This window comes from Ictidomys tridecemlineatus, chromosome 14 (assembly GCF_052094955.1).
Source record: "Ictidomys tridecemlineatus isolate mIctTri1 chromosome 14, mIctTri1.hap1, whole genome shotgun sequence".
Lineage (NCBI taxonomy): Eukaryota > Metazoa > Chordata > Mammalia > Rodentia > Sciuridae > Ictidomys > Ictidomys tridecemlineatus.
Genome location: NC_135490.1, coordinates 15427515 through 15450388, shown reverse-complemented (window position 1 = coordinate 15450388; position 22874 = coordinate 15427515). Strand labels below are relative to the sequence as shown.

Here is a 22874-nt window from a genome sequence, read left to right as displayed (position 1 = left end):
GAGGAGGGGGCCTTTGAAGGCCGCTGGAGCTGTGCTAATCCACCAGGAAGGCAGAAGGAATGAAAGCTTCCTTTCATTGGTGCTGCCCCCAATGCGCCTTTCACACCATTTCCACAAGGCGGGTTTTCCGAGGTTGCTCAGCCAGCGGCCTCCTCACGCCTGTTTGGGAAGCTGTCCACATTCAGGGTGACTGTGTGCGCTCCCGTTGTTCAGCCCCACACACTGGCGCCGGGGGCGGTGGGCAGAGCAGGGCTTCCTGCTGGCTCACACGAGGGCACTTGGTTGTGATTCCACCAAATGGCATCGTCCTCCCTGGCCCAGGGGGTCAGCAACTGCCGCTGGCCATGCTAGGATGGGAAGTGAGCAGGTGGAAGGTCAGGGTCTGACCCGCTCCCTTAAGGAGCCCCGCGAATTTATGCAAACTATGGTCTTTCTAAACGGTATCAGACCAATTGATTTGAGGCTCATTTTCTCATCTTTTAAATGAAGGGATTGAACTGTGTGATCTTTAATTTAAAAATTCTGTGGCTTTGATACCTTATTTCTGGTGTAGTTAAGGATGCAAGGTGGATTTGTTGGGTCCTGAACAGGTATTAGTTAACCAATTGTCTCCATATTTGACCCAAGAGATGTGATTAATTGAAATACTGCTGTCTACCCAGCTCGTGCATGCTTCACTATCCTCTAATTTCTTGGATCTTGAGACAAGGGTGTGGCTTCTGGAAGCCCTTAGTTGGCTTCTATGAGGTCTATGTTTGGTGCTAGGGGCGGGGCTCACAGACGAAACCCTTCTGGGTTGGATCCCCAGCACCGCCTAAAACAAAAACAGAAAAACTGTGACCCAGTTGGCTGAATATACAACAAAAAGTGCTTTCATTCAAAACTGTTAAAAGTTCTCCCACTTAGCAGGCTTGACCTAGTGAGCCTAGTCTGAATTCTGTTTAAGTATGTTTAAGGCATCTTTCTAAAAAATAGCTGCCTAACACACAGCATGACAAATCTCCTAAAAAAAAAGAACAAATTCTTTGTGACAGACTTTCTCTTAAAGGACTGATTTACAGTCAGAGTGTTACAGAACTGTCTGGCGTCAAACACGATTGTCCATTGCTGGAGGAGTCCCCTCCCGCTCCTGGGATTGGGTTGAAAGCCTCCTTCCTTTCTGTGCTGCTTTGAAGATGTTATCAAAGATGAACAGAAAGCGCCCTGGCCAACTGCAGATGTGTTCCCTATGGTTATCTCTGCCGTCCTGTGTCACCTTTTTTTTTTTCCTTATAAGATAAGCACTGAGGAAATGGGCCACTTTGTAGTTTCTGTGTTCCTGGGCAGAAGATGCCGTTATCCCTAATTACATGGGCAGTGGTCTGTTTCACAGCAGGCAGTAAAACGTTGAAAATGTTGGTTGATGTTTGTTATTAAAAATTCTGCCACTTGACCCACAGTTCCATTTGAAATAGTTGCGGAAAGCCGGGAAGACCTAGTTGGTCTAATAATCGAATTCGAGCTTTGGTTAAAAAATAAGACTCAAGTTCTTCTGCATATAACATGTCAATATGCTGCTGTTATTATTATTTATACGGATATTTGTCAGTTATCAGCAAAATAAATAATACAATGACAAATAAATACACAGCCACGTGGTTCATATAAATTCTTATCTTCAGCTTTTGGAAAACAACATTTCGTGTTCCCACTAGAGAGAGATGATGGTTACGTTCTGCATCTTGGAAATACCATTATTGGTTCATCAGGAGCCCTGTTCTGGAATCTTGGGGTGGAAGCTCTGTGCTGGCTTACCATCTCCTCTGTCCTCTACGTTGTGAGTTACCTCTCTCAAGACACGTTCTGCCTACCTAAGTATTGGGTCCTTGTCAGTTCACACTGTCATCCTTTTCTCCTGATGGGGACTGGTGGGGGAGGGGAGGACAGGGAAACCAAGACTACAGGATGTCTGGCTTTAGTGGCTGGGTGATGTCAGCTGAGAGAAGGGACCCGGGGACCCGGGGGATGCGGAGGCTTAGGAAAGCGTCCAGAGGGAGGGGAGTGAACTCATGTGGGATATGTGGAGTTTGAAGTGAAACTCGGGGCACTCATGAAAATATCCACTTGGCAGCTGGGTGAGTGGATCAGCTGAGGACGATACCCTGGAGTCACCAGCACGTGACTGAAGCCATGGGAAGGGATGTGAGTTTCCAGGGGTGAGTTAGGAAGCATGACAAGAGAAGACGACCAAGGACATCTGATGGCAGAGGAGGCCCCGCTGAGGTGGGGACCGGCATCAGGCACCCCAGAGCTTTTGGGCTCAGGCCTTGTTTCCTACTTGGGTTCCTGATGAGGCAAATAGCATCCGGCCTCCTATGGAAGTGTGTGCCCTACACGCAGGGCAAGATGGTCTTGTCTCTGAACTCCTAGGTAGAGGATTTTGATGAAAATCCGAAGACCAATAGATTCTGGAATGAAGGTGCTGACCTCTGCTTCCTAAGCATCCAGATATGTAAAATCTCCTCACAGCTACTCTTCTCCCAGCATAAAGTTAAGCTTTTTGAATGTACATTCATAGAACCAATAGGTCTCAATTTTTTACTGGGCTTTTGGTTCCACAAGGGATGTGTGTAAGAACCCTTAGACCATTTTCTGTTGCTATGACAAAATAGCCAAGGCAGGGTAAATGATAATGAAAAGAGGTTCATTTATTTAACTCACAGTTCTGGAGGTTCAAGAACATGGGGACCACAACTGCTCAGCTTCTGGAGAGGGCCATGTGCCGCTCAACTCATGGTGGAAAAGAAGGAGGGGAATTGGTTGCTTGCAGAAGGGGCCAAGAACATGGAGAGGAGGCCTCACTTAGTTTCCACCCGTTCTTGCAAGAATTATTCCAACACTGAGAGCGAGAATTCACTCTGTCCAGTCCCAGGAGAGAGGCGTCGGTCCTCTTAGTGACTTAATCACCTCTGAAAGGTCCCATCTCCCAATACCGCAGCCCTGAGGGGTTCAGCCTGAATATAGGCTTTGGTGGAAACAAAACCAGATTCAATCCATAGGATTCTAAAGCTTGTTTTCACGTTCTGTTACTTTCCCTTAGTGCCCAAACACGCTGGTAGCTTTCACTTGGATCAGTTTGGTGTTGGGGTCCAGATGCAATCAGACAAATTTGCTGGCTGTCTTTTGACTGCTTCTCCTCTTCTAAAGGGTCAGAGACCAGGATCCTCATTCTAAGTCATGCCCTGATTCCTTCCCAGGAGGCTTTCTATCTACCCCTTGGAGAAGACTCCCTGCAAATTGGTAGCCTCCCTCCCTACGCTGCAGCCACCCAGTCCCGAGTACATAAACCTTCAGCCATGTGGCAGACGCCTGAGGAAGGGATTTTACAATTTGTATTTGTCTCATTTTAAAACTATTTTCAAATGTAATTCATTTTAGTTTAGGAAATTTCCTTCCCGCCTGGTGCAGAGTAGCCAGCCTGCTTCACAGAGTCCACCCATTTAATTATGAACCTCATCCAAAGCAGGGGAAAGACCCATCGTCACAGAAATAGCCATAGTAATTTTTGACTAAATATCTGGGCACCGTGGGCCAGACATGCTGACTCACGTTATGGTTTAAAGCTCACGTGTCAGACAATGCAAGAACGATTCGATTGTCAGAGTTGTAAGGTAACCAGTGGATTAATCCACTGATGGATTAACTGGGTGGTAACTGTAGGCAGGCAGGGTGTGGCGGAAGGAAGTAGGTTACTGGGGATATGACTTTGGGGTTTCTATTTGTCCTTGGTGAGCAGAGCTCTCTCTCTCTCTGCTCCCTGGGTGCCGTGTCCTCTGCCACACCCCTCCACTGTGATGCTCTGCCTCACCTCAGGCGCAGAGCTATGGAGCTGGCCACCATGGGCTGAGACTTCTGAAACCGTGCGCTCAAATAAACTTTTCCTCCTTCAAGTTGTTCTTGTCGGGTCTCTCAGTCACAGCAACACAAAACTGACTAAAACGACCCCTGACATGAATCACTACGGCAGCCTTCTTGGAAGATTTTCTTGGCCTGTGAGAAGTAGACCACATTCACATTAAGAATCAGGCCTGATTTAGATTCTCAGAGTGGAATCAGGCAAAGAATCCTCCAAACCACAAGCATGAACAAAGATTGTACAGATTTAGTTTTTTTCTTCCTTTCCTCATTTAAAAACTGATTTTTTTAATGAAATCCTTTAAACATAGTACAGAAAAAAAAACATAAAGAACACCAATGATATAACAAATGTGAGATCTGCTCTCCAGATGAAATGAACGTCAACAGTCACGTGTACTTCATGTCTGTTTAAAAATAAATCTTACAGATAGAATTTAGGGCTCTCTTCTACTCCATTTTTAATTCCATTTCCTTCTGTTCTCTCCTTCTGCAAAGGTAAACCTCTCTCCTAAAGAGGTACTTTGCATTCATATTTTATACTGCAAACATCTTTGTTTCTGTGAAATATGCAGTACTATGTTGAACATTTACATGGTATCATGTTGCACATATTTTCTATCAACATCGTGTTCTCTGGATTTGTCTTTGTTTATAAACGTAGACTGCTCCCATTGTGGGGTGTTTTATTTTATATAGTGTGCACACATGTATCATTGCTCATTCATGTCTTTTTCTACATTTGGTATAGTTTTTTTTTTTTTTTTCTGCTGTTACAGAAATGAGGTAGTACACTCTCCTCTGGTCTCATATCTGAAATGCTCTGAAACTTGAGCTGATGTGTTGCTCAAAAAGTTTCAGATTTTGGAACTTTTCAGATTTCAGATTTTCAGAAATCTGGGGAAGTCTATGCTGATATTACAAAATCCAAAAAAATACAAAATCTGAAATAATCCTGGTCCTAAGCATTTCAGAAAAGGGATGCTTCACCTAAATACAAGTGCTTCCCAGAGTGATTCTGCTCAAACACGTGCTCCTGCAGCCGTACTTGAGAACTGCTGCTTTCCTACTTGCTTTCCAGTGCTGGGTAACGCCAGACTTGATTTTCCATTCATCTCATGGGTGCACAGTGGGTTTCCTCCTATTTGAAATCTCATTGATCTGTAGTAAGGCTGAGCCTTACTACATGATTGCTGGCCAGCTGAGTATCTACCACAATTACATCATAATTACATCTGCATAATTACATCTACTGATCTTTCAGCCATTTTCCCAGTGCGTTGATTTTTTTATACTGATTCATAAGATTTTATACATCCTTTGTCAATTACAGGGGTTGCACATAGCTTCCTCTGGTCTGTGGTTAGTCTGTGACTGAGTAACTTTCTGGCACATTTTGAAGCACAGAAGTTTTTCATTTCGATGAGATAGAGGTTAGTTCTTTTTCCTTTATGGCTTTTGCTTGTTGTATCACACACAACCATTTGTAATTTATTTTTTGCATATGATAGGAGGTGTAGAGATATTTATTTATTCACTCATTCATTTATTGTGTTAAAGTGCTCATCATGTGAAATTTTCCATCTTAACCATTTTTAAGGGTAAAGTTCAGTCATGGTGTTTTTTTTTTTTTCCCAAGTTCATTTATAGTCTGCCTCTATGGCAGCCTTCATCTTGAGGTGCAAACTTGTGGTCTTCTTGGGGCTTTTCTGAACCTGTGCCTTTCTTTGGGCTTGTGTGGTTGCTTTTTGATTTTTACAGTACTTGCAGTTGTTTTTAATCGACCAGTCTTTTGTGTCTAGCTCCCAGAAGGGAAGAAAGAGAAAAATGAATGGGGGTGGGGATGAATTTTAAAGTTTCATAACTAGACCATTGAGGTCTGAGTTGTTTCCTTCTCTGTATAGGAGGGGAACGAGAGTCTATGTCATGGGTTGTTTTTACCAAGGAAAGCAGCTAATAGGAATGAAGAGCTCTGAACAGAGCTAGGCATGAAGTGATTCTCTGATGACTTCTCAGAGCTGAGGAGTTTAGAAGGTGCCCACCTTCCTGTCCTTGTCTAGCCTTCACCACAATCCTAACCCTGCTGTAGAAGGTCATTGTGTTTTGTGGTACTGGGGATTGAGCCCATGGATGCTCTACCACTGAGCTACGCTCTTGCCCTTTTTATTTTATTTGTGAGACAGGTCTCAGCTAATTTGTTGAGGCTGGCCTCGAACTTGCGATCCTCCTGCATCAGCCTCCCGAGTTGCTCAGATTATAGGCATGTGTCACTGTGTCTGGCTACACAGAATATAATTTTGAGTAGCAGTGTCATATACAAAGGAATAAGTGGCACTTCAATAAAACAGAAAACCGTGGCCTATGCTATGTTCACAAGTATTTTCTAGGTTCTGTCCTTAACAAGTCAGGAGGTCACAGTAGGCAACAGTAACTTGGAAGGACGACAGATTATGGAGCAGAGAGTGGAGCTGCTTGGGAAGTTAGCAGAATCTGGAGATAACCATGGAGCTCGGGGTGCAGGGAGGCACCAGTGAGACCTGGAGTCGCCGAAGCAACGTCTTCTGCTTTCTGGATCGGTACCCTTCTGGACACTGTAAAGTCCATTTGGTTTCATTTCCTTAGGAAGGAGTGCTTGCTTCTGTCTTTATCTCTTCTCCTCCTGTTGTCCTGAACACCAGTTTTCAGGCTCAGGACTTCTTGACCCTTAGCTACAATCCTTGTTTTTATTAATTTCACTTTTGCATCTGGTGACCATATTGCATCAGTTAGTCTGTAAGACAGACCCAGTAGTCTATGAGGTCCTGAAGGAATTGACAAATGACAGAAATTCCCTTGGCCAACAGCAGTGTCCTGCTGACTGACAGCTGTCTTACCCTAATCCAGTTCCTGATTGGGAGTCTTCAAGGTATGTAGGAATGTCATTAATCACACCGACTAACATGCTTCGAAATCTCCTAAAGAAATGGTCAAAAAATAAATAAAATTGAAGTTTGAAGGTCTGTCCAGAAACCCACAGGTTAACGTCTTCACTCTATCAACACTTCCCCACTCCTCCTAACGGACAGCCGTTTGCAGGAGCTTAGAAAATGGTCGGGACAGGGGAGAGAGAAGGTGGGTAGAAAGACAGAAATAAACGTATAACAGATTTCTGGTTAGCACATTTCCAGTTGTTTCTGTTGAGAAGTCACATATGTGCTTTGTGCATCGTGGCTGATCATTATTCCACCGAAGTATAATTAACACTTTCTTTATTCAAATGCGGTTTCAGCGAGACTGTTGATGAAGTGGCTCCATCTTTATTTGCTTCTTAATGGATGTCTTTTGCTGTCACGGCCTGTAATTGAGCCTGCCTTCTAAACGCTTTAGTCTTCATAGTATATATTTTAGGCGACTTAAAAAGCAAAATCCCTTTCGCTTCAGTGGGATACCAACAGAGCTCACACTGCAGCTCTTTTAATTGCTTTCATTTCTGACACATCCTGCTGTCTCATTCTCCTTGGGAGGTAAATCCTCTCCATGTCAGTGGAACCTCTGTTCCTAGAGACCACTGCCAAGGTGGCTGCCTGTGTTCTTTCCCTCCTCCCGGCCTGGCAGTTTGTCCTTGTGCGTGGGCACCAGGTCCACCCCAGCCTGAGCCTCCATAACTGAATAGGTCACATTCAGAGAGGCCCGTAGATGCTTACCACGGCGTCTTTCATGCTGAAACCTTAGCGAAACTGTCAATCAATGCCCCTCCGTGATCTTTCTGTCGACTCTCTTGCTGTGGGATAGAGATTTTTAATCACAGGGCCATCAAAATTCTGCCCACCTCTCACGAAGGGGTTTTCAGGCAGCTGCTGTGTTCATCAAGCACAGATTACTGATTTATGTGTCTTCTCAAAGCCTTGTTCCCAAGCTGCAGATGATGGTGTGCGTCCAGCCTCATTTACATACAGGATGCACACATTCCAGGGAGCAGATAGGCTGTGGTCAGCAGCAAGAATATGCCACCACCTGTGGGTGGCCGGGAAGGGCAACTGGAAGCCCATTCACTGGCAGTCACTTGCGAGGGCTCCTTTTAGTGTGAAGGCTCCCTTACATTAATGGCACCAAAGCACTCGCCTGAATCGTTCTCTCTAGGTCTCCTCTGAGACTGCCATGCATTTGTTCAGATTGCTGAAGTAACTGGGGAAGATGAAACAGAAAGAGGCTAAAGCGATGCACATTTATTCCGAGAAGAGCAAAGAGCGAACTTTTCTGCAGAAAATACCATACACGTTGCTTTTTCTTTTTTTTTTTTTTTTTCTGGAAGACTCAGACTTGTTGGATAAATGACTCAGTACAGCAGACTTCTCACAAAAACTGTTACTGATTTACTGTGAGTGTTGAGACTGGTAGAGGCTTGTGGAGTGGGTACATTAGAGGCCAAGGAGCGCCTCTCTGCTTTGGGGTGTACTTAGAATTTTGTAAGGAAAGGGGGGTTCTACTATTTAGAGTAAGTTTTCTTAAAAGTCACGTTTTTGCCGTCAGGCTGTCTTGGTCAGCGGGGCTTTCTTGGTGCCTTCTCCACAGTTGGACGGGGTTGGACACTCTTCCTTTACGCCCCGGGAAGGGAGGCGGCAAAGGGAGTCAGTAGTGGTTGGAGTCCCCAGGCAGCTGGCTGTGTGGCCAGGGACAAGTCACATGCCTTCTGTACTTGTCTCTGCTTTGCATGGTGCAGATCTTGACTGAAGATGGATGAGTCAATGGGAACAAATCACTCCCAACTGAGTGTGGTGCAGAGTAGTTCCCAGGAGTGTCAGCCACCAGGTGGTGAAGGAGAACAAACCGTGCTAGGAGTTCTCATCTCTGAAGGGTTAAGTCAACCTTTTGAGGTGACCAAGGCCTGAGACCTCCACGGAGAGAGCTTGTCATCGTGGTTCATCTTCTAGATAGGGCTTCAGGCACGTCCCAGAGCCTCTCCCAAAATACTCCCCTTAAATGCAGAAGGGGTTGAAGAAAGCACTGAGTAGAAGGCGCCATTGGTGAAGGCAGCGCTGCCTCCCCCCCACCCCCACCCCCAGTACAAGACTTCCACTGGATACTGTGCACTCCAGTCCCACAGGCTGCCACTTGGAAGCTTGGTCTTCTAGAAGCCTCTTCTTCCTTTATTCACTCCCTTCTCCAGGCAGGAGGCAGTGTAGGACTTTGAGATCCCCTGAGCTGCAGAGCCATGTCCCTTTATGAATGTGGTCTTTTGCCCCTTCTCTTGCCATATTCCGGGGGGGGGGGGGTGGCAAGAGGCAGGGGATGCAGGACACAGCACGAAAAGAAGGGGAGATGCCAGGGCAAAGTGGGGAGGGGCAGTCCTCAGGCTCTGGCAGCTCAGCAGGAGCCACGAGGTGGAACAGCCTGAAGTCTCTGGGTCCTCAGAAAATGAACCCTGAGCTCAGGAGAGCAGGAGAGGGCCCTGGGGCATCATGCCATGCCCAGCCAGACCACACTGAAATATCACTGAAAAACGCACACCCTCTTTACGTAGCCAAGGGAAAAATGAACACCTCTCTGTGTACCCACATTTTGCCCGTTCCCAGGAAATGGCATGAGCCCAGTGACTTAAAAAACAAAACACTAAAGTGGAAGAGAAGGACCTGGAACTAACTCACCCTGTAACCTTGGCACCTACCCTTTCTGCATTAGTTTGCTCATCTATAAAGTGGGGATGATGGCAATATCAGCTATGGTGAGTGACACTAGGAAGCAACACAGCTCTCCATGACACGGGCTGGCAGGTTTTCTGAGGATAACAACAGCATCTTGTTGTGGGATTGCCGTAAGGATTGAATGAGGCAATCCATATTTTGAGTTATTATTTGTGATCTTTCATTTGATCTTTAAATACACATTTTCCAGGTGCAGGAAGTACATGTTACAGACGTACACCTGGTGGCACTTCAGAGAAAAGTGACACGTGTCCCTTGTTCCCGTGTTAGCAGTTCTCAGACTAGAGACTGTGGTTGCTCAGAAGTGCCCTAGAGAAGGGAGCTTTTGATTCAATTGTAAGAAAAGCATCTGTTAGAGCTTTTTTGGGGGGGGCGGGGTGTGTCTTCCAAGTGGTAGATGCAGCGGGTGCTAAAGAAAATAAAGGTGGTAATCGCCCTCTGGGATTCCCAGGGGAGCAGAGCAAGGAGAGAGAGTCATGGCAGAATGTACAGGGAATCCAAGGACAGAGCTGGCATCATCCAGGTGAGTGCACAGGTGGAGGCAGGAGCCAGGAACATGGCATGCCCAGGGGAAACTGAGTCTCACTCAGGTACTTCATGCTGTCGGGTTGAATCTTGGAGAACCAGCAGTTTCCCGGGAGGAGCTGTGGAGAAGGGCACCCCACTGATGTGCCCTCTTCCTGGGTAGCATTGCTGTCCCTTGGATTTCCTGCTGGGAGTTTCTGAGTTACTTCAAGTCTCTTGGGGTCATAGTGTGAAAATTAGTTCTCTTAAGCGTCATTCAAAGCCTGGTCCCTGCGGCCACTCACCTTTGAGCTGGCCCTCTCTCCTGTGGTGTACCAGGAAGCTCCTTTCTGACCTGGGATTTGCTGCAGGATTATTTTATTGTGTTCTGGAATCTTGGGAGATTAGATAGTGCCAAGATGCTGTGTAACAGGTGATAATTACGGAGATTAGGAGGCTTACAGGCAGTTTGATTTACAGTTACTGTGTGGCCTGATTTTAGGAGGAATTTGACCTTAGCCCAGGCGTGGTTATCATTTTCCAAAATAGCTTTCATTTTAGGAGCCCAAATCCACCTGGATGACATCCAGATGTTATAAATGACGACATCTGCTCCATCTGCCAAAGGAGCTTGGGTCTTCAGAGTTAGCTTGTCAGTACCTCCGGGAGGAGAGAGAGAGATGATTTCCAGAGGCCGGTTTCCCCTCTCATCATGGTTTATCAGGTCCTCCATTCTGAAGGGAGGTTGTTTTTTTTTTTTTTTTTTTTTTTTTTTTTAATGTCAGTGAAACATACCCCTGCTCTCTCAATCTAATATGGTGTCTTCAAACCTGTGTCACATGCAGTCCCTGTACAGGCTGGTCGCCTGTCACCTTGCTTTAACTTAAGGTTGTCATTTGTAACTTATCAGTGGAACCAGCTGTTTAGGGAGGTGGAAAGGACCCACAAGAGCAGCAGCGGTGCATGTGGGGACTCAGCTGTCACTGGAGCCCCTGAGATGGGAGCTTCTGAACCAGGAGGCTCACTTGGTGTCAGTGGGGCTGACAGTTCCCAGTGGACCATGTCTCATCGGGGAAAGGATATGGGGTGGATGGGTCTCGTGCATTGGTGGTCCTGCTGGGAGTCAGTGCAACAGGGCTCAGCCTCTAGAAGAGAGGCCAAGGGCCTCCTTTTCAGGGCTATTTCCTTTTAGACCTTTCTCCATCCCCAGTTCTTGTCCTGAGCTTTCATGCTGGCTCTGCCTTGAGGACCTTGACCTGTGTCCTCTGGGATGGTGCATGGGAGAAGAGCGGGTGAGAGAAGGGCTGGTGGGTGGTCTCGGTAACTCCTGCACCTCTCGTTAAAGGTCAGTGTACAGAAAGGAGAGCAAAGTGGTTTTACTTGACCTTGTTCTCTGGACGATTAGGGTTCACTTCTTAATCAACTTTACTACTAATCAGATCACCCACGGCTTTTCCACGAGGAGAGGTTTTATTTGGTTTCCTAATAATAGGGAGTGAGTATCCACAGGGAGCTGATTGTGGAGCAAAAGTCAAAAGCTTCTGTCTCTGAATTGGAAAAGGACACCGGGGGACCCTGCTCCTCCCTCCAGAGTCAGAGCTGAGGAACTCAGCAAGCCGACCTGTTGTCGCTGCTCCTGTGCGTTCTGAACAGACAACATCATCTGTTCACCGAAGAATTACAGTAGGAACGGGAACTTTGGGATACGAATCAAACCTCATGAGTTTGGACTAGTTGGGGAAAAGAGAGGAATTCATGAGGCATTTAAACTATGTTTTTCTCTATAAAACCTCATATATGTGCATACACACATATATCCATACACACACACGAACATGTACAGATATATACATATATACACATGTAAACATATACAGAATAGGTTACTCCTTTGGATATATGCAAGCCCTCTTCCTTTCAATGTCAATGAATATGTACATTTAGGAATGGTGACAGTTTTTTCCATTTTCATTATTTATTATTATTTCAATTGTATATATTTATATGGCACGTTGTAATAATTCAATAAATACATGCAAGGCATAATGATCCAATCAGGCTAAAAGTTTTGCTTAATGTGTAAATATTTATGAGGGACAGCATGACATGTATACAATATGTACTGATCAAATGAGATAATTAATGTTTCTGTCTCCTTATCCTTACTTTATGTTTGGAATCTTTGAGTTATTCTCTTCTAATTACTTAAAAAATATATCATAAGTGGTTGTGAATTATAGTCACTCCACTGTGCTTTAGAACACTAGAACTTGTTTCTTCTGTGTTTTTGTACCTGTTATCCCACCTCCCCCATCCCCCTTCCCTATACCCTCTAGTAAATGATTCTTCACTTGAGTCAACATTTTTTAGCATCCACACATGGGAAAGAATGTGTGGTATTGGTGTTTGGATGCTGGACTTATTTTATTTAACATAGTGTCCTCCAGTTCCATTCATTTTGCTGTAAATGATAGATACCATTCTTATCATTAATACTGTTTTGAACAATATTCCTTATATTTCAGTTTTTCTTATCCATTCACCCATGGATTGACATTTAGGTTGATTCACTATCTTGTTAATAGCTGTTAACTTGACCAAATTTCAGTTAAGTTTCTCCATTCCCCAAAGGGCACTGAACTTTGACTTGCCCACAGGTTAAACAAACGTTGGAACAGAAAACACTCTCCCAGCTAACCTCACGGAAAGGGTCACAGTGCCATACTTGATGCTTTTTTTTTCTTTTTAATTTTTAGTTGTAGATGGACATAATACCTTTATTTTATTTATTTATGTGATGTGATGCTGAGGATCAAACCCAGTGCCCCACACATGCAAGGCAAATGCTCTACCGCTGATTCACAACCCCAGCCCACCATATTCCATTCTTTCTAGACTTGTTAACTACTTTCTATTAGGAAGAATTTCTAGAAGGCAGACATGTGCAGATCTTATGGTCAAGGTGTTCCCCAAATGCAACAATCTTTTTGAGACGTAATGTTAAGTTGGTTGCTTATTTGTTGACTTTTTACTTTTTTTAATGAATGAGCTCAGTGCAATGAACTTTCCTCTTAACACAGCCTTCATAGTGTCCCAGAGATTTTGATATGTTGTATCGAGTTCTCATTTACCTCTAAGAATTACTTTTATTTCCTCCCTGTTGTCTTTTTGTTATCCATGCATCATTCAATAGCATTTTATTTAGTTTCCAGGTGTTGGAGTAGATTCTATTTTTTATTTTATCATTGATTTCTAATTTCATTCTATTATGGTCTGATAGAATACAGAGTAGTATCTCCTTTTTTTTTTGTATTTGCTAAGACTTGCTTTGTGGCATAACATATGGTCTATTTTATAGAAGGTTCATGTGCTGCTGAGAAAAAAAGTGTATTCACTTGTTGATGGATGAAATATTCTGTATATGTCTGTTAAGTCTAAATTATTGATTGTATTATTGAGTTCTCTGGTTTCTTTGTTTAGTTTTTATTTGGAAGATCTGGCCGGTGGCGAGAGAAGTGTGTTAAAGTCACCTGGTATTATTGTGTTGTGGTCTATTTGATTCTTGAAATTTAGAAGAGTGGGTTTGATATACATGGATGCTCCATTGCTCGGGGCATAGATATTTATGATTGTTATATCTTGTTGATGTTTGATTACCTTAAGCAGTATAAAATGACTTTCTTTATCCCTTCAGACTATTTTCGGTTTGAAGTCCACTTTATCTGATATGAGGATGGAAACTCCTGCTTGTTTACTGGATCCATGTGAGTGGTATGTTTTCTCCTATCCTTTCACCTTCATCTGTGGATGTCTTTTCCTGAGTCTCTTGAAGGCAGCAGATTGTTGTTGTTGTTATTGTTTTTTTTTAAATCCAACCTGCCAGTCTGTGTCTTTTAATTGATGTATTTAGGCCATTAACATTCAGGGTTATTATTGAAACATGGTTTGTATTCCTGGTCATTTTGGTTTATTTTTGGTTTTTAACTTGACTTGGTTTCTTCTTTGATTGGCTTTTCCTTTAGTGTAGTTCCTCCCTTTGCTGATTTTCATTGTTGTTTTCATTTCCTCCTCGTGGAATATTTTGCCAAGAATGTTCTGCAGTGCAGGCTTTCTTGCTGTAAATTCTTTTAACTTTTGTTTATCATGGAAGAATTTTATTTTGTCATCAAATCTGAAGCTTAATTTTGCTTCAGATTCTTGGTTGGCACCCATTTTCTTTTAGAGCTTGATATATGTTGTTCCAGGATCTCCTAGTTTTGAGGGTCTGGGTTGAGAAATCTGCTGAGACCTGAATTGGTTTGCCCTTATATGTAATCTGAAACTTTTCTCTTGCGGCTTTTAAAATTCTATCGTTATTCTGTATGCTAGGCATTGTCATTGTAATGTGACTTGGTGTGGATCTGTTGTATTTTTGTATATTTGGTGTCCTGTAAACCTATTGTATTTGATTTTTCCAATTCATTCTTCATGTTTAGAGAATTTTCGGATATCATTTCAATTGAAGAGATTGTGGTGCATTCCTTTGGTTTATATCTCTGTGCCTTCCTCTATCCTGATAATTGCTAGATTTGGTCTTTTCATGTTATCCCATAATTCTTGGATGTTTTGTTCATGGTTTCTTACCATCTTCATTGTGTGGTCATCTTTATTTTCAAGATTACATATTTTGTCTACATTGCTGTAGGTTCTGTCTTCCAAGTGATCTAATCTGTTGGTGATGTTTTTCATTGAATTTTTCTATTTAATTTGATTTATTGTTTCCTTCATTTCAGGATTTTTTTTGTTGTTTGTTTGTTTATTTGTTTGTTTAAAAGTACTAGGGATTTAACTCAAGGCATTCAACCACTGTCACATCCCCAGCCCTTTTTTGTATTTTATTTAGAGACAGGGTCTCCCTGAGCTCCTTAGCACCTCACATTGCTGAGGCTGGCTTGGAACTCTTGAACCTCATGCCTCAGCCTCCTGAGCCACTGAGATTACAGGCATGCACCACTGTGCCCAGCCCTATCTCTTTCTTGAAATAATATTTTGCTACCTGTATTTGCTCTCTTACGTCTTTGTTGGAGTGGTCATTTATTGCCTGTAATTGCTCTCTTATATTATTCTGTGCTTCACAGATCATTTTAATTATGTACGTTCTGAACTCCTTCTCTGACATTTCATCTACTGTGCTGTCCATGGATTCTATGATTGTAGCATCTTGGTTCGTTTGGGGCATTTTCTTCCCTTGTTTTTTTCATGTTGTTCATGTGTCTTCCTGTCTAGGTGTGTGGGTCTGAGGTATTATAGTTTCTACTCTATAATCTTGTAGTCCCTGAAGGTTATCAATGTCTCACCTCTGGTGTAACCAGGTCTGGAGGGACCTTGGTGATGGTCTTCCGGTCCTGGCTATTGTGTCTGGACAGAGGCTGGCAGGACAGACACACGTTGGTAGATGAGTCACTGTAGTGTGGTTGGTCTCCTGCTCCTTCTCCTTCTCCTCTTCTCTGGGGTTGGTCTGCTCTGCCTCCTCTGTGAGTGGGGCCAGGGAGTGGTGACAATTTGAAGCACTTGCAGATCTAGGCCTTTTGGTTGTGTCTCTAACTGGCTGACCCTCCTTGACCATGCGGTCTCAACTGCAGCACTATTGACACCTTGGGCTAGACAATTCTTTCTAGTGTGAGGCCATCCTGTGCATTATAAGCACTCTGCCTCTAACCACTGGATGCTTATAGAACCCCCACTTGTCACAACCAAAAATGTCGCTCACTTGTCACAACCAGATGTCGCCGTGGTTGAGAACCACTGTTTTAGGTCTATTCAGGTCTGATCACTCCCCAGGCCTCTGAGTCCTCACCCACAGGCTGTGGTGGCCTGAGGAGAGATCTTGAAGTCCCCTCCAGATCTGACACTGCTAGTACAACCATCAGGGTGTCCTGCCAGGCCCTCACAGGCTGCTATAAGTAAGTCCCTAAGTGAGTCCATGTGCTCTTCCTAAAGAATGCTCTCACTTATACTGTCCCTTTACCTTATGCTCTATCCCTGTCCAGTTACCAAATACCGTATTCCTAAGATGCCCCAAACACGCATAAAATGGCTCTGATTTTTATCCAACTAAACTTTACCCATACGGCTGCGTTGGACAGGGGAAAGCTTGGGAAATGATTTGGCTGAGATACCTGCTTCTCTTCCCTCCCACAGGAATTCTCACACTGAACAAAGCCAACGAACTCCTGAGCACGGGCCTGCCTGGCACTTTCCTGATCCGAGTGAGCGAGAAGATGAAGGGCTATGCCCTGTCCTACCTGTCGGAGGAGGGCTGCAAACACTTCCTGATAGATGCCTCCGCCGACTCCTACAGCTTCCTGGGCGTGGACCAGCTGCAGCACGCCACCCTGGCAGATCTGGTGGAATATCACAAGGTGAAGCCATTCAGAAACTTAATTTGCCTTGTGATTTATCTTCCTGCAGCAGCTCTAACCAAGCAAGGCAATTACCAGGAAAAAAAAAATGATTGAGACAAGAAACATGGGGATTAGTCTTTGATAATTCTCATTTTTAATTGCATTTCCTTTATCGTGGAACCGAGTTCCTCCTCAGATACTTGGGGAGACCCCCTGGGCAGAGAATACAAGAGAGGCTAACAAATTGTGCACACATCGATCATATCTCAAGAGTCTTAAGTCAGAATTCAAATCCTAAAGGGAAAGAGTGTGTAGATGAGAAAAATCTCTTTTTTAAGATCCTCATAAACTAATGAAGCTTTGTATAAATCAAGGGCAGAGGGGTGATGTCCCCTGAGGAGGTAGGAAGGGCCTGTACCTCACAGCCCAGCTTAACTCTGTGCCTTTTGATTGACAGGAGGAGCCCATAACTTCCCTGGGGAAAGAACTGCTGCTCTACCCTTGTGGGCAGCAGGAGCAGCCACCTGACTACCTGGAGCTCTTTGAGTGACGCTGTCCACCCAGGTCATCCCACAGCCTCTGACTGGGCTTTCCTGAACACACACACTGAAACAGGCATTTGTGTGTGAAGCCAACCCCGTAGCAGAGCCAATACCGATCAATGGAAAGTGTCCCCAGAGTCCTTGTGGAAATCTCTCTTCTGCACAAATGCTGGAGTTTAATGTCAAGGGAAAATTATCTCTGCCTTATCTGCACTCTAAAAGGAACAGGAGATGACGTACCATGAAGGATGTGATGTCCACGTCTGTCAGATGAAGTGAACAAAGAAGAAACTGAAACCTTTTAGGAATTAAGGTGTACTTCAAAAAACAGTAGCTCCTATGAACTGTTTTGTGACGTCTGCATTCTCTCTTTGTATAATCTCAAAAAGATCTCAGGGTCTTGTTTAATGAAGTTCCATCTTAGCTTTGGCATGCTGGCCAAAAAGTCCTTACTGATGGCTGAGAGGACAGTCAAGACACACGTCCCCACCATGCACGTTGGAGACTGAATGTAAGAGAGAAAAATAGGAATCAGGAGTGTAAACTGAATGGGAAAATTTTAAATGTAGGATGAGAGAGTTAGCATGTGTCAAACTTCATCTGGGCTATGGGAAAGTGGGCAAATGTCTGCGAGTTTGTTTCTGTATTCTGGGGACTAGGGACAGCACTTGCTCTGCCTGCTTTGGCTCCGAGAGTGCACTAGAAAGAATGAAGCGCAGTCACATCCAAGTTGTCATCGATTGATGGTGCACGGTCAAGAACAGAACACACGAGCTATTTGGATACTACTTGAGGACACTCCTCCTTCTAGGTTAAAAGAAAAAATTCAAGACGTAAATTTTTACAGTTGCCACCTTCCATAAAGGACTCTTTCCTAATGAACTTGAGTTGGAACATTTGGCCTTCACACCTAGCTCTATTGGGGCTTCTGCCATTCGGTGCAGGGAAGACACAAAAATTATCTTGGGCTATGTTGGTATATATAGCCAGGGATCTCTTTACTTTCATTTTTGTCAAGTACACAGTAAATGCTTTCCTTGCAGTCTGCAATGCACATGTCTTTCTTAGAACATAAGTTTTCTACAATTTTTTTTTTTTTTTTACAATTGTATCTTTAAACATCACTTCTGTTTGAATTGTGTTGTTCTCTTCCTTAGGAGTAGCTATAAGTCTTACTTAGATTTCTCTTCTTTGCCTTCTGTTTTTGTGACTACTCCTCATTGTTTTTATCTGTCTCTTCTTTCTGGTGCATTGTAGGGGAGCTGATGATCTGTCCTTTCTACGTGAGAGACTGATTTTTCTGCAGTGTTAATTCTGCTGTGAACTGCCTCCAGTGTGGATGTTAGTACCAGGACCACATTTCCTGGCTCCTTGCTATATCCTTCCCTCTCTCCCTATGCAGGGATCTTTAGACTTTATACCACTGCCCTAGACTGAGAACTATCAAGAGGCTGAAATGATCCAAGTATTCTCATTTTAATGTATGATATAAACATTAGAGAGACCCCAGCAGAATTGGCTTTGGCTCCTGCCAATACCATTAACTAACTGTGTGGAATCTTAAAGCAGAAAATTTACTAAGTCTGGACTTCAGCTTCTTCATTTATAAAATAGATGTTACTAAAGCCACTTGGGTTCTGAGGATTAGAAAAAAATATGCTATGTGCCTGGCAGAGAGAAACTGCTGCATAAGTGGCAGTTATTCCCAGTGAATTGTGGATTCAACAAAGCCAGCGACCATGTGCCCCTGGCCTCCCCGACGTTAGCTCAGTTTACACCACCAGTGGGCTCTGTATCCTACCATTTCCTGGAGTTTCTAGGGTGATATTCAAGGGGAGGGGGAAACTTAAAGTGTGAGGGATGTCATGATGATCTATAGAAGACATTAGCTAGTCGATCTGCAGAGAACGGCTCACGCAGTTTGCATCTGAAGTGGCAGGGAGGTGGAGGTGTTTTCTCTGTTTTTAAAAAATTTTGTACCAGAGATTGAACTCAGGGGCACTCAGCCACTGAGCCACCTCCCCAGCTCTATTCTGTATTTTATTTAGAGACAGGGTCTCATTGAGTTGCTTAGTGCCTCACTTTTGCTAAGGCTGGCTTTGAACCTGTGATCCTCCTGTCTCAGCCTCCCCAGATGCTGGGATGACAGGTGTGAGCTGCTGGCCCAGCAGAAGGGTCATTTTCTAATGATTTTGACAAGGCTCAAGTTAGCAGGAGCCAGTGTTCACCCCCAAATTGGCCATTAACAAACTGACTCAGTTGCTCAGGGATTCCTGATCACAAACCTCTGAGTGTCTGTCTTCTTTTTGAGTAGGAGGCATTACTTTAGGACTTATTCTTCCTGTCTTCCAACAGGTCAGGCAGTACCAGGGCTAAGTCTAGTGACCAGAAATGGGGCAAGCCCCAGCACCTGTGTCTGTCAGAAGCAGCTCCGGCTTTTCTTCAGTTGAAAGGAAGTTCCTTTAGGTAGTCTTCCCACCCACCCAGGAGTTAAGATCCCAGTAATGCTCCCCAGCTCTGAGCCTCAAGAACCAGGCAAAATGGCCAATGTCTTTTCTTTGGGGGGCTATCCTAATGATGTGGCAGAGAGCTAGAGAGAACTTCCCTACGATTGCTGACAGCCCCACATGCTCAGGGTGGAGTTTTACACAGTTCTGTTTGAGGCTTGTAACTAGAAGAAAGAAATAGTTGTTAAATACAACTTTCCTTCAGTCTTTGGATTTGAGTGTCTTTCTGGATTTTTTTTTTCTTTCATAATTTTAATTTTTAAAATCCTTTTCAATCAAGCTCTGACATCCTAGCAGGCCAGATGATGTTTATTATTGTTTTTAAACATGCCTGGAGGGAGGGTAGGTTTGTAAGGGGTTTAGAAGCTGCAGAAAGCCAGTGCCAGGTAGAGGAGCTTCTTGGAGTGTACTTATCTTTTTTTTTTTTTTTTTTTTTTTTTTTTTTTTGAGCTGCTGGGGATTGAACCCAGGGCCTTGTGCATGAGAGGCAAACACTCTACCAACTGAGCTATGTCCCCAGCCCCTGGAGTGTACTTATCTTTGTTTGAGCTAAAGTGTCCGGCTGCCAGCTTGATGAGGAGTAAGGGCTACATCTAGTTCCCCCAATCACCCACACCAGGTGGAGGGACACTGGGTGAGCCCTGGGAAGAGGCCACCATGGGTGGCCGGGCCTCCCAGAATCTAGGCTGACAGTAAAGGAACACAGCCCGCCTCTCTCCCCAGAGTGTCCTCTGCCTTCCATGGCTGTGACCGTCCCCTGGCACCCTCCTTAACCCCTCCCCACGGTCCCTGTCTGCCTTCTTGTTAGAGTTGCCCATAAGCCAGAAACAGCCCAGGGGACCCTGGGTTTAATTCAAAGGCTCAGGAGAGCAAAGACATTTTGAAAGGCACCTCTGCCGACGGGAAGGAACATATTCTGTGTTGGAAAAACACACACACGCACACACACTCACACACACACACTCACACACACACCACCCCAAACCCCCAACCAACTGGCACAGTCCCCACAGTTTTTGGCAGGAACAGCAAAGCCCTAAGCCCTGCCAGGAGAAACAGCTTTGAATTAAAATACAAAGGTAATCAGAATATGGATCACACAAAGCTGCCAGGTATTTGATGTGTGTTGGGAATAAAACACACCTACCCCACTAAAGAGCAGCCCAAGGTCACTATCTCTAATCAGCACCTCTCAGAAACAGATCAAGTCTTTTTTAAAAAAAAACAGAAGTATTCCCACCTGCTCTCCCCTCTGACTCAAGACCATCTTCAAATTTCACCTCTTGGAATCCTGCAGGAGAGCTGGATTCTGGGCCTTTGGTCCCAAGTGGAGCAGAGATTAGTGCAAATAGACGGAGGTGCAGGGGCTTGGCTATCAACTGTCTGGAGGGCGTATTAACAAGTTTCATTCCTCTCTAGGTTTCTCAGGTGGGGCCGAGGTGCAGGTAAAGGTGGGATGGGCTCTGGACTTGCCCCAGGCCAAAGCTCCTCCCTGAGGAGCTTCAAGCCCATCTGGAGCTTGCCATGGGACGCCCACAGGGAGCCCTGGAGGCAGCTGGTTTGTGGTGGGGAAATTCCTCCAAGTTTCTGAGCCTCAGTTTTCTGCCCCTGGAAAATGGAAGTAGTTATCTCCCTTACCTTAGAAAGTTGGTAGGATGAACAGAAGGTTCCTGGATGAGCTTCTTGCTTCAGAAACACCAAATGCATCCAAACTGCCCGGGGGCGGGGGGTGGGGGGGAACATCAGCTCCAAATCACCCCATGTGGAAGTCGAGGTAGAAAGGATCCATTATGGTTTACATTTACATTAACTTTTCTTCACACATATGGATACAGTTTTCACAGTGACAAAAACAAAGGACCACAGCCTACATGATGTTCTCATCATCCCCAATGCATGGCCCATAATGTCTTATTATAGCCAAGAAGTGTGGGCATCATGAAAAGCTTAGCAGACAGATATGCAGTTGTAAACAAGGGGTGTGTGTTGAGTATGAGACCTAAATACCTGCTGTGTGCCTACCAAGTCCTATTGCTTCATCCCTATGGACTCACCAAACTTTACAATTGGATGATATACAGATATGGGAGACGTTGAGTGACTCGCTTAAGATCATGTAAGTTGCAAGTGGAAGAGCTGGTCTTTGAGTCCTGGTTATCTAGCTGGAGAAGCCAGGATATTAGCTGCCACACTGCACTGAATCCTGGTAAGAGTAGATAAAATTAGATAACAGAGGGTTTTTCCTGAAACAAAAATTAGTAGTTAGGTTATGTGCAGCTAGGTGCAAGTCTTTCATCTCTGATGTATGGAAACAGTAAAGTTGACCACATTTATGAATACAAGGGGGCAGGGCTGGAGAGTAGAAGGTTGGAGGGAAAACAGCACAAGGAGGTCCAGGTGTCACCCAAAGGCAGTGGTGTTGGTAAATACTTAACAACTGGCTGAGACTGTCATGGAGGGAGGAGCTGGGAAGAGGTATCTATTGGCTCTCACATGGTGCATGGGTACTGTTGCTTGGAGGAGACCCCAAGTGCATGGAGACCCCAGCTCAGCAACATGCTGGGCTGGTTACCAGGCAATTGACAGGAAGCAGGAACAGTGGAGAGGCAGAGTTGGAAGGGGCCTTCGACCCAGTGCCTCCTGGTCCTGCAGGCCAGTTTCTTGACTGCTTCCCTTTGTTGTGTAAGTTTAAATTCCTGTCTCCTGCTCATGCTCCAGTGGGGCCTTCTCCAGCCTTCTTGATCCATGCCTTAGGCAGGCCATGCGGATAGATCATGTACACAGATTCTTTGGTGGGCCTCTCCTTTTATAAAAACCACACTACCTAGCTGAGCTTTTAAAATTGAATATATTTTCTCTTCAGCCATCCTCAGAAACTTTTAAAGCCTAATTCATGAGCACTGTCCTGGGCGTCTGCAACATACAGTGTAGTCAAGGATGAAAGTTTGTTTAGCCCACAGAGTGCAGCCTAGTCTGCACCACCCGAGGCGCTTAAACTTGCCTAATTCCATGACCAAGTATTTGATCACTGCTACCATCTTGCTGGATATGGTAGAATATGGTCAAGGTCCATCAGCTCCCATCTGCAGGACCACTGCTGAGACAGGTCAGATGTGTGTGCCCTGAAGTCTCTGGTATCACCACAGTGTGTGAAAATACTCAGGGTAGAAAGGGGCCTTAGAAATAATTTCTCAGTTTCCTCTAACTCAAAAGGGCAAGTAAAACATATACAGAATCCAGGCTTTTCAATATATCCTCTTCTCTCTCTAGTCTGGTGGTTCCCAGGGGACATTTGACAATGAGTGGAGACACTCTGATTGTCTAAACTGGATGGGAGATATTGGTGGCATCTAGTGGGTAGAA

The 22874-nt window shown here is 44.5% G+C and overlaps 1 protein-coding gene, 1 long non-coding RNA gene and 1 other non-coding gene across 10 annotated transcripts in view; 2 read left to right on the top strand and 1 right to left on the bottom strand.

Annotated features, from left to right (window-relative positions):
- On the top strand, nucleotides 1-9481 carry LOC120892765 (uncharacterized). The gene is made up of 2 exons (XR_005737539.2): nucleotides 1-1816; nucleotides 2111-9481. It is a non-coding gene; the product is annotated as an uncharacterized LOC120892765 (long non-coding RNA).
- Nucleotides 1-18054, top strand: part of Sh2d4a (SH2 domain containing 4A) — a 61983-nt gene extending 43929 nt beyond the window's left edge. For all 8 annotated transcript variants that reach the window (XM_078030940.1, XM_013360320.4, XM_040293395.2 and 5 more), the window contains 2 exons: nucleotides 16260-16480; nucleotides 16920-18054. In XM_078030940.1, coding sequence (XP_077887066.1) covers nucleotides 16260-16480; nucleotides 16920-17012 — 314 coding nt within the window. In that variant the 3' untranslated portion in view covers nucleotides 17013-18054. The remainder of the gene's footprint in view (nucleotides 1-16259; nucleotides 16481-16919) is intronic.
- A 1903-nt stretch (nucleotides 18055-19957) lies between these two features.
- Trnae-cuc (transfer RNA glutamic acid (anticodon CUC)) lies at nucleotides 19958-20034 on the bottom strand. Its single transcript has one exon. It is a non-coding gene; the product is annotated as a tRNA-Glu (tRNA).
- Nucleotides 20035-22874: the final 2840 nt, after the last annotated feature.